This window comes from Microplitis demolitor, chromosome 3 (genome assembly GCF_026212275.2).
Source record: "Microplitis demolitor isolate Queensland-Clemson2020A chromosome 3, iyMicDemo2.1a, whole genome shotgun sequence".
NCBI classification, from domain to species: domain Eukaryota; kingdom Metazoa; phylum Arthropoda; class Insecta; order Hymenoptera; family Braconidae; genus Microplitis; species Microplitis demolitor.
Window position 1 is genome coordinate 20,642,942 of NC_068547.1, and position 15,354 is coordinate 20,658,295.

Genomic DNA, 15,354 nt, shown 5'->3' on the forward strand with positions numbered 1-15,354 from the left:
AACTTTAACTAAAGTGACAGTTTCAATGCGATGTATTAAATCATCACTTTAGTACCTTAATTTTAATGAAATCCATCAAAACACGAAAGTTTTCAAACTCATACACGCACATGTACATTGATATATATATATATATATATATATATATATATATATATATATTAATGTACATATATGTATACATTTGTTACAACTTAGTTGAGCGGTGCTTACAGCAACTGTATGCGATACGAATTTAGATTTCGGGTTGACAAACTCACGACTCGAACCCCTTAATTTCAATAAAATTCCCCATAACTCGTATACGCTTTTACACCCTGATACCAAGCGAATAGTTACTGTGTGGAATGTTACCAAATGTAATTTAATTTTTGAATTGTTACTCTTAGTTTCAGTATATTCATGCGAGTACTATGAACTTTTATTCGAAGTTACTTTAACGAATTATTAATGTAATAAATTAATATATTCTACTTGTGACTTATAGTTTTAACAGTAACGGTAACAATACCTTAGCATTTATTTATGAGTTTATCATACTTATATTTATTTTTAAAATTTACATAAAAGGAAGTCAGATTACCACGTTTTTCACTCTCGGATGTTTTTGATGCATCAATTATTTCATTGAAATTCGACACAACTGTTGGAGATACTTTTTGACGTGGTTTCGGTTTACTTTCCACTGTAACGTTAAATTAAATCAGTATATCATTTTTTTTTATTTATAATTTTTTTTGTTTAAACCTTTTTTATTTACCTCTGACTACTGTAGGCGGTACTGGGGTAGTTGTTGACGGTTCTGGTAGTGTCGTTGGTGTTTCAATTCCTTAAAAAATATAATTATTTATTAATACACAATAAAAAACTTCAAAGTTAATTTAAAAAAAGGAATAAGTCTAATAATAGAAAAATAATATTTTTTTTTTGTAATTCCATTTTTTAAAAACTCAACAAACATTAATTTTTTTTTTAATTTTAATAAATAGTGTAAAAAATTTTAAGCAATTATTTATAACCCAGTACTTAAACTAGACTTAAACCTTAAGGAGAGAATAAATTATTCAATTTTTTAAAAATCAGTTTCTTGGTTTCCGGTGTCTGACATTTTTACAATTTTTTTTTTTCCCCTAAGGAAATTTTGATTGAACTCTGGCTTTTTTACAAAGTATTTATTAAATGTGATATAATAATTGTAAGAAAAATTCTTATGAGAAATAAAATTACAAAAAAAAAAATTTTTTTTTAATTTTCAAATCCCTTTAAGAAGGATCTGAACTTTTTTCTCTATCACACTATATCGGTACTATCTTTGTTGCACTTGCGCAGTAAATGGAAACTTTGTCCTCGTTGTTTTCTTCAACAAATGAAAATTAAAAAAAAATAAAAACGTATTTGCTAGATTATCGGACAATGTATCGAGGTTCGTTCTTAATTTTGCGTTTAGAGGTTTCGTTTGAAAGAAAAAATTTTTTTGTGAGGATAAAAATTACTATAGACCCTCCTTAAAGAACAGTCGATTTTTGAGGGTTTATTTATAGCTAATGGTTTGCAATAGTATTTGCAATAGTAAAATATCGTGTTCATAGTTTCAAAGATTTAATACTAGAGTAATATTAGTAGATCGTCAAGCTGTACAAACTTTGCTAAACTTAGTGTAGTTGGCTAGATAAGAGAGAGAGAGAGAAAAGGGAAAGGAGGAAGAGAAAGACAGTGTGTGAGTATTGTAAAGTTTGATATGCCCTCTCACAACTTGCCACTTGTCTATTTAATGCTGCATTGAAAATAGGACTAGTACCTACAACAATGAATAGGTGCAGTAGTGTCATTGCCTTCTCTCTGATCCGTTAACTATTCAGAGAAACTGTTCACCCAACATTTCCTATTCGAAAACAAATTGCTGATGCATTGAACACGAGATAATTTATTAAAGCAATGGAATATATCAATACAAATACTAAACTTTGACGACCAAGCGAATCTTTGAAAATAATTTGAATAAAATTATTTTAAACACAAAACAAAAAATATTTTTTTTATTATAAAGCAAAATGTTTGAATAATTAACATATTTATTTATCATGACATATAACATTTGCTAAACATCAAATAAATGTTTAGATTCTCGTCTATCAAAGCTTTCATCTCCACTCGTCTATATAATTTATCTTTTCCTTTATCTCTGGCTTATATATGTTAAAATACGACAAACTAAAACCGCGTACTCTTTATCGTGGATAGAAAGGAAAGAAAACTCACGATCTGATTTTGCATTGGATGCATTTTTCAGTGGTTTGATTCTGACAATCGCACGGTAGTACTTTTTACTTAGGCAACTTACTGATTCGGGGTATAGGTATTCTTTAGAAATAGCTTTGACAAACGAACACAAAATAAGAAAGAAAAACTAACGAACGAATGAACGAACGGACCAAGGAAAAAAGCGACTAAATCGGTGCACTTTCTTGCCCCATATATCTTATCGACTGTCCATTTTTCTTTTAACTAAATCTTGTCAGATAAATCGATTTTTAAATGTCTTTTTAAAGAAACATCCATTAATGCATGAGAATGCGAGGTATTTTAAATTTAGAAATAAAAAATATTTTACATCATTTTTGTTCAATTCAAACCCAATTGGACAAAATTTTCTTAATTGTTACAATTTTTCACTTGATATTTATTTTTTTAAGTGATAGAATTAAATTCTATTTCAAATATTACAGTTATAGAGATTTCGAACATGTTATGAAAGACGTGGGTACGAAAAAATTTATAATGTGAAATTCACCGAAAATAGTGTTGCCGCAGTTTTTAGATACATCTATCTCGAAATCCAATACAAGTGACCATAACCTTCGATTTAAATTAAAAAAAAAAAAAAAATGGCGGATTAAAACTTAACAATACTATGGTATTCATTTTTTGGAAAATTTTCCGAGCCTCATAAAAAATGATGATGAATAATTCGACTCAAAATAGGTAACAGATATATATGTCCAAAAGTCTTTCAAAAATTTTGCCTTTACAAATGAGTTTTCATTTAATCTAATCTACTATAAAGGGGCACCGCAAATAATCCATCGCATCGATCCTCTGAATTTAAATTTCATCTTAAAACCATCATTTAATCCAAATTAACCATCGGGCATTTAGCCAGGATCCAGATACTCAGAAATTGATAATCTTTCAGTCGTAAATCACAAATAACTTGGATATTAAATAACAAAAAATCATAAAGCCGCAGTAAAGATAGCGGTCTCTTTAATGTCTTATTTATATCAGGAGTCAATATATAGTAGTGTAATTAATTTCTAAATGTCATTTAAAAAATAGTAATCTTTTAATTTTAACAGAAATAAAGTAAACAAGCCTATTTAAGACTTCATAACATGTTGACATTTTCTTGACATCTTCTTTATATATTTCGACATACATTCTCTTACATGTTGGATATAAATATAAACATAAATAAAAATATATATAAAGTGTATTTGACCTGACAATAACGAGAGCACTATAAATAAATAAAAAAAAAAAAAAAAAAAAAATGACAACACGTATCGACAATAATGAAAAGCATTAAAAATTTGTATTGACATACAAGAGTCTAGACTAGATTTTACTAGACTAGACCTTACTAGTAACTCTGAAGTGGATGAACAATGTGTCATTGTGTATCAGCCAATGCTAGTACAACCAGCTGTTGCTATCTCAAAATTAACTCAATATACTTACTCACTATGACGACGAAACTTTACGAAATTAGTTGCCCGATTTATATGAGTTTACAAAGGATCCTGCTCCGTTAAATTATAATAACGATTTATACGTTTCACTTGAGCTATTTCTGTTTTAAGAAATTCCACGTCCAGAATCGGCTGTTGGCGTAGAGCCAGTTATTTTTTTTCGTTTCACATCTCGGTACCGTTATAACATAACTGCTATTATATACATATATATAGGTATATTAATGTTTGCAATTATATTTTTTTAACGATTTCGAACTGAATTTTTTTTTTCTGTTGATTTTAATTACTAGTACGGTATTTTTTATTTGTTATTAATTAATTTCAATCATCAAAATTAATTAACGCAGTGTGGAAGCCTGAGGCTATAGGTGATAATTATTTATTGTGTCCAGGGAGGATGGGGCAAGTTAACCTGCCCAGATAACGGCCATTCCAAGTTTTTTATTAAAAAAGTTTTTTTATTTAAAGAATTTCTTAGCAGAGATATCACCTGAAAATATGGAGAATCGAAAGAAAAAAAATTCTTTTTTTTGCAATGACTAATTTTACCTCAGAGTCTCGTTCTGTGGGTCCCTATAAATTAAGAAAATAACTCAAATACCAAACACTGATAAAAAAAATTTTTTTTCTACTAAAATGGTATCTGTTTTTACCCGAGTTACTCCAATATAAATTGAAGGTCTGAATTATAAATATAAAAAGTTTTAATTTAAATAAAACAATGTTTTTTATTTATAAAGTAAATAAGTGTGTGTTAGTTGCCTGTTTAAAAATTACTTATTGATTGACTCGGTCCGAACGTATTTATAAAAGACGTAAAATAAATTGAAGTGTAAATCAACTACACAAATACTAAAAGTCAATACTGTTAAATAGTTAGCGATCAAAGAGCTAAAAGAGTTTAATTCAAATTTTTCACTAAAATACTGTTGAAATTAGTGAAATAAAATTTTTTAAAAATATCAATGACTCAAATTGAGTTATGAGTTGAGAAAATTTTTATAAATAATGAATTTAATTTTTTTTTTGTAACAAAATTAACGACTGATTTTACTTAATTTTTTTTTTTTCTCTTATAAATTTATTATCTAAAGAACAACTTTAAAACGTGACTGAAAACTTAAGTCGTATGAGATGTCGAAAGTAAGAAAAAGATTAGTATCAACTTTTTTTTTTCCAACTAGTTTTATTATTTTTTTTTATAGTATACAGTTCAATTGAAAGTTGTGATCGTTATTGGACTGATACATTTTAGAACTAACATCACTATCGCTTCTTCTAGTAAAGAGTCAAAGGAAGAAGAGAAAAAGATAGTGAGTGAGTTAGTCTATTTGATAAAAAAAAGTAGGTATAAAAGTCGGTAGAAAAATTGATCGTATCTAAGAGTACAGTGTATAGATAGAGAAAAGTAAAGGCCTTTTACTTTTAAATTCGACTATAAACCCCACGGGTAATTTCACGTGAGCGAATGGCATTTTCAATCGGATTATCGTTTTATTCTACAAATGAGTAACGAATGAGAGATACAAATGGATCTATTTACTTAGTAAACGGGCGTATTCTACGTGAAACATTTGTGCAATCAAAGCAATGTCGGGTAAACGTTCTCAGAGATGAAAAGAAAATTTATCTCAATAGTTTTTAATGACAAGATGAAAGTAAAGGAATAATTTTTGTAATTAAATATTTGCTATTAATAAAGATAAAAGTATACGTACGATAGAGTTTTATAGTGCCATCTGTGCTGCCAAGCGAATTTTTCGAGATACATTTGTATGATCCGTAGTCCGATAATTCCACTTTTTTTATTGTTAATTTCATATGAACTTTGTACGCGTCCATTTGCAGACTATCTGTATATGACGACTCATATTTTTCATCTGGAAAAAAAACACATTTAATATTTTCAAAGAATAATTTTTTTCGAAAAAGTAAAAAAATGTATTTTTAAGAACTGTCAGTAATTTTTCTGTGGGCTTGATTAGATTTTTCTTTTCGATTTCATACTTTAATGTTATTTATTAGATTTTTTGTTGAGCCGAAAATAGGAAATCTTAGATATATAATAAAAGAAATAAAAAGAATGAATCGCTTTCGTAGAATCGTAGAATCACGTGAAAAATATATTACATCAAGCACCGAATCGATGAGGGGTTTGAACGAAAGAGAACTTTCTGCTTACACGAGACTACTCACTGAATTTCAGAACAAATACGTGCATGAAATTCCTGAGGCAGAAATAATGTTATCACTGGTAAATCGGTCAACTTTTTTCGTTTCTCTCGGAATTCAAATAATTTCCAATTAATTTTATTAAGAAAATAAAATAATTTTAATGAGAATATATGTTCAAGAGCCGATATTATTACTAGATTGCATAAATTCTAGGTCTCGGTTGAAAATTCTATACTATGTTACATAAAATAAAAATCCTATTACGGAGTATTCAAAAGCCACTCGACCGTTATGTTTTTTTTTACTGCACATTGCAACCAGAAATTTTTTCATTTGAGGCATCTTAATGTACTGTCAATACATTTAATTGAGAAGTGGTTGTAAACAGAAAATTAAATTTGATGAAAAATTATAAATGGTTTGTTATGAATTTTTAAAATTTTTTGTAAATTCACATGGAAAATCTGTAAGTAAAAAAAAGCTACATTCCAATTGCTTCATAACGAAGCTCTTGTAAAAAATATCCGAGTCATAGGTACTCCATACTGAGTTTTATTCGCAAATGGTAATTGATTTTTTTCAGAATAATCTATAAAAATTATATTAATTTCCGTATCATCTCTGAATAAATAAATACTTTTTCATTATTTGAAGACATAGAGTTCATCAGATCTACTCACATAAATTTTACAACAAAAATAATTTCGGTAAAATAAAATACATATAAAATTAATTATCAAGTTTTGTTAAAAAAAAAAAAAAAAAAAAGTTGATAATAAATAAAGAATAAAACAAAACTTATGGAGAAAATAATATAAAAATGTAATTTAATTCAAATGATAATTTTTGGGGTGAATAAATAAAGAAAAGAATATATTTATATATATGGATATAAGAGTTTATAGATATACAAGTAAAGTTGAACAGAAGAAAACGAAAGAGTTTCAACAGAAAAATGCATTTATGTAGTGGCGGTTGGATTCTGGTGAGCGGAAGAAAAACTTTCATCGGCTTAGAGTTTGAAAAGAAGATGAAAAAGTTTAACGACGTTGAACTACGATCTAAGCACGGTCTCTGTCGTCGCATCAGGTTGACTAGGTTTCCTTAGAATACGACTCCTGCTCCTCTCTACTTCTGTGCTCTACAGAAAACTCTTTCCAAAGAAATTATACGTATATATTTTTCAAGTAAGTTTTCGCCATAAGTTACTCTCTTACATTCACTTATTCATTTCAAAAGGTCTAAAATTCTCATATGTATACATATATACCTATATATCTATATATTTGTTAAAATATCATATCATTCACCTCCTAAGTCAATTATTTTCATTTATCATCTTTTACACTCGTGACATACTTTTCAGTATAAATTATAGTCTTACTTCTCTCATACATAAAAAAAAAAAAAAAATAATAAATTTTAACGGAGGTGACCAAGCAATTTCACTTGTGAGAGTAAACTTTATTGTTTAAACTCATTAATTATATATTTACATTTATATCACACTTAATCACCTACTTTGCATAAAAAAAAAATGATTACTTGCATAAATTAAAAATAATTATAATTTTAAATAAAATAATTATTTTGGTAATTGAAAATATACTTTTTTTAAACTATTTTTAAAATACACTTGTTTTTGGATTTGTCAAAGTTCTTTTGTTATATATTTATTTATTGTTATGATAAAAGCTACGCTCTTGTTTAATCGGGTCGCAATAACAACGTCAGACTTGGTGGATACAATCCACATCCAGAATGCATTTTCGCCGGAAAAAGAGCCCGAGACTCATGTCGGGCAAAAAAGTTGACCCGTAATTCTTGGGATGTTCAGTTTTATACTCAGTAAAAGTAGTAGAGATCCCAGGCATAGAATGGGGCAAAAAATAGTGAAAGATAAAGATAAAGGGAAGTGAAGAGAGGAAGAAAGTTGGAGAGTGAGGAAGACGAGGATTCTAGGCAGCAGGCACATGCGCCCGACAGGCGTCACACTAACTTTACTTTTTTGTCATCAAAACGAAATTAACGTTTCGCACCGTATTATTTCCACTTTTATACCTCAGCAAGACGTAAATTGTAAAATTTACTTTTCAAAACTTTTATTATACACTTTTTTTCTACTTTTTAAAGTCTTAATAAAGCCAAGTAGATATTTATCTTTAATATATTTTATCTAATTTATATCATCTCATATTTTAAATTACACATAGTGAATTCTAACTTTGTTCACAATTTAAAATTAATTAAATATATTAAATGCCACTTTACAAACCATTTCATAATTTAATAATAGAATGATCAATTTTAATACCATTTAATAAAATCAAAGAGAAAAACGTTAAAGAAAAAATGTATAGAGACCTACGTGAAAATTTAAGTGAAAAAAAAAATGGTTCATTATACAATTTAAGACTAAAATAGTGAAAAAAATATATGAATAATTTTCGGGCAGATAAAATTATTAAAAAACAATTAAAAAATCTATACCATACGATTTTAATTTTTGAGTAAAAATTTTTTTTATACCTATCAATAATTACTTTCTTTAATTTATTAAGTCTAATGATAGCCAATAAAATATTTCAATCAAATATTAAGGCGACTACTAATTTATTAAAATGCTAAAAGATAAAACTTTGAGAAATTCTTCTGTAATCAGATTTATAATAAACTGAACAAAGTACTTAACAAAAAGTAAAATAAAAAAATAAATTTGAAAACTAAATTGAGTGAATTTAACAGTATTCAACAAGAACAGAAATTAGGTGAAGCTGCACAAAAGCCCTGAACTACAAACTTTAAGTTTCCTTAATGAACTTACTATATGTATCACACGTATACGCATCAACTATCAACCATGCACAAACTACACACGAAGGTTCTCGTCGATTACATACACACTCTCGTGCATACTCGTAGATATTCACAAAGGCACACTACAGTATAAGTCAGTCGCATTAACAGAGGGTTGATTTATTAATCTGCATAGGACACAGTGTTGATGGGGATTCTCTATCTCTCCTCGGCATACCAACGCACAAGTCCTAATTTACCACGATAGTACGACTAAATCTAACGCGTTCCACCACTACTATAATAAACCTACAAACATCTGACAGTTATGGGTATTAAATTATGTCATAATCAATCACTTATAGTAGTCAATAAAATTATAACGGATATTTACCATTTGATATAACCAAATTATTCTCACGTGTCCAATAATTAATGGCCTTAGGATATGCCTCCGAGTGACACTCAAGTGTCATGTTTTGTCCTTCTTGTGCTCCAACCAACTGATTTTGTACCATTATCATAGGTGGAACTGTAACATTAATACAAATAAATCAACAACTAAACAATACCTTCTATTGTTGTTCTCAGATTAAACTTCCTCTCTCTCTCTCTCTCTTCCTCATTTTCTCAGTTTATATCTGCACACACATATACACATACACATACACATATATATATATATGCTATTGGCATCTGAACAATAATTTAACTTCTTTTTCAGATGAACCGGAAACTCAAGACAGATACCCATGGGACTTAGAAGAGACGAATGAGCGGATAAAAAACCTGACAGTATATTTGGCGTAAGAGGGCAAAAAAGTAAGTAAAAACATATATCTATAAATACAAAGAGAAAAATACGTTTTATCGTCAATGTTTCTCTGGAGAGCAGTTATGTACGTTTTCTAATATTATTAACAGTCGACTATCGGACTAAAACAACCTATTTTCCTGTCTTTTATATCTCTTTTTTATTTTATTGACATTATTATTATTACTTTATCATGATTATATACATCATACATGTGAGTATAGAGGTTCATTGATGTTCAATGACCGCAAATGACAATTAAAGCTCTCGTTTATGTTATTAAGTTCGGACAGATATGTCAATACAGACTACTCACAATGAACGATGAGCATTATTCTCTTGCTGACAGTCGGTGGTACCCCGTTGGAAGCTATGCAGAGATATGCTCCCATGTGAAGTCGATTTACCCTCGTTATGTTCAATGTTGATCCATTAACACTGGATACAGCTGTTGTACATTATTAATATTAATTATTGTTTCTTGTTAAACGATACTATATATTTATTAAAACATTAAATAGTCAAAACCAATTTTATTTTATCATTCAAGACTGCCTATCAGTTTTACATTTACATTAAAGTAATACATATTTATATTAATCTGTTAGACAATTATTTTTATTTACAATATTCATGTATTTATTGAATGTTGAGTGCGCAGATACATTAAATTCATTGGGGTGCAGATAAACATTTATTATTCAACTGCGTTATGAATTAGTTACGAGGTAAAGGGACCGTTGGGGCGCTCAAAAAAGGCATTTAGTTTTTCTTGCATATTGCACTCTATTCACATTACACCTCAACTACTTCGTGACTCCAATGTTATGAATGTAAAAACTATTTAATCTGGAACTTTAAATAGATATATGCTTATATATCTACGTCTACATATCACAGCCACAGTACCGCGGAGTTTATCAGTAATTAAAATACTCGGGTTATCAAAAGAAAAGTTTTATCAGGACAAAAAATATGTTAAAGTATAAATAAACTCGTTATTTTTTAACGCAAGACAAATTTTCGATAAGATAGAGCAAAATAACTCGTAAATTAATTATCGAATATTAGGGTGTTATTTAATTAATTGATAAAGAAAGATAATAATTAAGTGTAGTATTAATTTTTTTTTTAGCATCATTGCGTGAGAATTTAATCGCTGAAATGAATCACATATATATGTACATGCACAGTGATCTCTAGTGCGAGTTATCAGATGGCGACTCACAACCCCGCAACACGATAATTGAGTTGAGTGTGTGTATCGCGATAGCGTGTTTAACTACCATGAAGCTTTGCAACAACGTCCAGAGACCCTGTTGCTGATTGATTCGCACCTTTGTCGTCACCTCTTTAACACAAAAAACTTGCTATGAAATATACACCTGAGCTCGTACTGCCTGCTACTCACTTGGATATTTATTGGTACTACGAATTCTTCAGACATAAATTAATAGTTCTTATTTTAACGGAGCACGCGAATCTTTTATAGGTCCAAACAATGCTACAGCTATCATCATTATCGTTACGGTTACTGTTATTATTTTATTTTTTTTTGTCTGGTGAATTTTCTTGATCACGATAGTCGTCAGTCACGACTTAGTAGATCTAGACTTTCTGAGTTGCAAATATAGTTTATCATTCAGTGTCGCATGATAGTTTCCCTTTCAGTCTATCTGTCTGTCTGTCTATCTGTCTTTCTGAATAAATGTGATGTATGTGGCTTATCATCAAACAAAACCACAGACATCATTTTATTTTCTACCACTCGTTTTTCTACGATCACATTTATTATCTCGAGGTATTTTATTTTGTAAATATTAATCAATGTCATCATACATTGAGTATATATAATTAGTTTTACCATAAAATATGTAATTAGCTTGGATTAATATTTTTATGACTATTAATAATAATAATCATCGACTTCTAACACTGTAAAAAATTTTCGGAGTGAACGCGGATTAAATCCAGAGTAAATTCGAAGCAGGTGACTGTGTATTTATTTAACCCCTTTGGAGTAAAATTCACTTCCAAGGAGTTTGTTTTAGAATTGAAACTCCAGTCGGAGTGAATACGGATTTAAATAAAATCCAGAAATCACTCCGCTGGAAAAAAATTTTTTAAAACTCCGGAATTCCGAGTGAATTCGGTTTTAAATAAAACCCGTAATCGCTCTGAAATCACTCCCGATTTTTTACAGCGAACGAGAAAACTAAGATAATTATGAAGCTTAGTTCAAATTCGCAAGTAGTCTATCGTAGGGCATATATTATGCAATGAGAGCTAAAGTACTCCATCAGCCTCTTTAGAGCAGAGTAGAAGAAGCAGAAGCAAAAGCAACATAAGCGCCTCTTTTGTTTGACGTAAATGAGAATGAAGAGGAGCAATTATTCAAGGCTTCGATGACTTTTGAGTAGCTCTTAAGCAACAAGTTGTAGATCTGAAGGACCAGGCTCTAAACACGATTGAGTGAATTCGATAAAATTAAAAGGGCCATCTTGATAGGCCTGATTGCTAAAAGCAAAGTTATAGGGAATGTCCATATCAATAGATATAGTTTGAACAGTAATACTCATGACGATGATAAGACACGGCAAATCAATTTGTGTCTCAGTGAATTCTTGATTCTCATTTACCTTCAACTTGTTAGTCACAGAGTGGACTTCCTTTCATTGATGCTATTGCTACTGCTGATGTTACTTTTGCTGAGATCAGAATTCTCTTAGTTATAATCTTCGACTTGACTTACAATCGTGTACTAAAGTTACTTTGATAACTGGTGAATAGTTAAATAATAGAAATTGGTATATTGCCAACCTCAATAGAATCTTATCATTATAATAATAATAATAATAATAACTATTATTATTATTATTATTATTTAATGTTGATTTAGTGAAATTGCATTCGCTATTATTTGAAGCATCAAATTAACAAACAAATGAAATTATTAATATCGCAAAACAAACAATGGTTGATAATTTTGTTATAAATACACATCAATTAAGAGAGTAAAATAAATAATAATGATACATGATATGTTAAATTACCTTCGTCATTTGCTCCCAAAACAATATGTTCACCCGACTCACGTTTCCACGTGATATTGGGTTGCGGTGATCCGGAAGCTGCACAACGTAGTGACACATTGCTACCCTCTCTTACAACCATATCCGTGCTTGTAGGATAATCAAGGATATCTGGAGGTACTGATAATAAATAATTATGTTTTTATTTATTATTTACATTTCAATTTTTAATTTTACTTTCATAATATAGTTTTTGGCTTTTTATTGGAGGGAGGGAGGGGGGGGGGACGGGGTAATTACGAAAATTTAAGTTGTCTGGGACCAGATATGAAATCTTTTTTTTGTTTTTCAAACATTCAGTGAATAGAAAAATTTTTCAGTTGTTGACATTTTCAATTTTTTTAAAAATTTAAGAAAAAAATTTTTTTAAATTTGGGGGTGTCTCATTCTGCCCCCCCCCCCCCCCACACTATATAATTATTAAAAATAAAGTAATTTGTACCAATAAACATACCTACAACTTTGAGCTGTCCTACTTGGCTAATCATCGGGTCAGTATTTATTTGACACATATAATCGCCTTGATCGCTTTCACGAACGTCTCGTATATGTAAGTACCATATCCTGTGATCGCTATGCGATACTGAGATCCTGTGATTCTTAGTAATAACGTGAATAGCAATCGTTAGTATTGTTTGTGTGTTAACTTGAAGCCATGCCACCTGAAAATAGTTCGATAATGTTTAAGTTAGTGATTGTGTGAGAAATTTCGGTATCGGAAATTACTATCATTACACTTCCATCGTTTATGCATCCGTATACATTTGTATCGTATTATATCGTGATTCGCGATGTTAATTTGCACTTGAATGAATAAATTGTATTACGACTGATGGCGACAAATTCGAACATGTTTGCTAACTGTAGTTCTGTAACTTAACATACATTGCATTAATCAGAATAATAACACTTACAATAATAATAATAATAATAATAATAATAATAATAATAATAATAATAATAATAATAATAATAATAATAATAATAATAATAATAATAATAATAATAATAATAATAATAATAATAATAATAATAATAATAATAATAATAATAATAATAATAATTATCTAACCCTATTGGTATTTATAATAAAACCATCCATCACAAACAATATTAATTCAAAATCATTTTATCGATATATGTATACGTTGCGGTCATTTATTGCTACATGTGTGTGAAATATGTATATGATATATAAACATAATACAATAAATGCATGAAATTGAAGGTTGATGGTGACCATTTTGGAATAGTTGAATTTCTATTGAATTTTCTTGGATACCCACAATTAATGTATCACTTTATAGACTTGCATATGTATAAATACTATGTGCATACACTCGCACACATGCGACTATTGTTATTGTAGCGTAATAATGATTTATTATGTATACGCGCTCTACACAGAGAAAATTTTGCTTACTTTTGTTGTATATTTTTAACAATAGCTCCCATGTAAATTATAAAATGGCAATAATTTTATTAAATTTATTAATTATAGAAAGACGTACTTTTTAGAAAATTTTTGAGCATACATGGATAATTATGTGCGATGATTTTAAAGGTTGAAATAATTTTAAAAAACCTTGATTTTAATTTTCGCGGCTGATGAAACTTGTGATTATTCTATTTCCTTCTGCTTTAGTAAGGCAACGTATATTTTAATGCCAAGTTATATTATTTGTGAGCTTATTGTATTATATATAAGAAATATTTGGAGTAAGGTGCCCAAAAAATTTCTAGAAAAAATCTGTGATAGTTTTCAATCCTCGGTTTTAAAGAAAAGAGAAGGTATTGATTTAAAACCGATTTTCAGAGTTCATTTTTATCGAATGTTGACGTTCTGGGATCCTAAGAAATGTAGGTGTGAATATGTGTGTGTGTTTGTGATTCATTCAATTTTAGAGAGTACATATACGTCTGTATGTAAATATACTTCCCGAAGAGATCAACTATTTTTAAAATTTTTTTTACACAGGTACTCACTAATAATTTATACTGAAAACAATAAAAATTTATTTCGCTCGCATGGAAATATATATGTATATATATGCCAAATATCTATGTAACATTTATATGACACTATATTTTTTTTGTCCATAAATATATTTACATATATGGTCATATATGTCGACATACATGTTGACATACATGTTAACATAAATGTTTTAGCATTCGTGTCAACATTTATGTAAACATACATCCCAAATTTATTCAGTATATTTATTTTTTGCCTATATATTCCATCTATCTGTCGCATATATTTATTTCCGTGCAGCGTACCATGTTTATATTAACAGTCAATTTTTTTGATATTTAATAATTATAGTACATAATTCCTACGTTCATTTGAAAACAAGCCTATTAACATTTATTTCAAATTTTTTTTCATAATTTAAAATAGTAGTACACTTCTAATTTTTCCAAGGTATTACATATTACGTTGAAAATAAATTCTTACTTGTGGTACTGAGAAATGAGAGTAGACTTAAGTTAAGTGGGAGTTTAAATTGACGGGTTCACTCCATTTTAAGCTCTATATATTAGCCTATGCTCTTAACGTTCGTATTAAATTCTGCTTTTCTCATAAACTCAAAATTTTTTAGATGAACTAACCAGTCAGCTGAAATGAAATAGCTTAATACCACTTGTCTATAATGCTGAATTTCTGAGCTATTAGTAAAAGTAGAACCTAAATACTACCAAGTATCTTAAATTATACTGT

The 15,354-nt window shown here is 28.9% G+C and overlaps 1 protein-coding gene across 1 annotated transcript in view; it reads right to left on the reverse strand.

The window, feature by feature from the left end:
• Positions 1-15,354, reverse strand: part of LOC103577560 (opioid-binding protein/cell adhesion molecule homolog) — a 79,426-nt gene that overhangs the window by 1,690 nt on the left and 62,382 nt on the right. The window contains exons 3-9 of the mRNA XM_014444225.2: positions 13,084-13,291; positions 12,591-12,749; positions 9,854-9,985; positions 9,118-9,255; positions 5,471-5,632; positions 761-829; positions 587-685 (exon numbers count right to left, since the gene is read on the reverse strand). Of these exons, the coding sequence (XP_014299711.2) occupies positions 587-685; positions 761-829; positions 5,471-5,632; positions 9,118-9,255; positions 9,854-9,985; positions 12,591-12,749; positions 13,084-13,291 (967 nt within the window). The remainder of the gene's footprint in view (positions 1-586; positions 686-760; positions 830-5,470; positions 5,633-9,117; positions 9,256-9,853; positions 9,986-12,590; positions 12,750-13,083; positions 13,292-15,354) is intronic.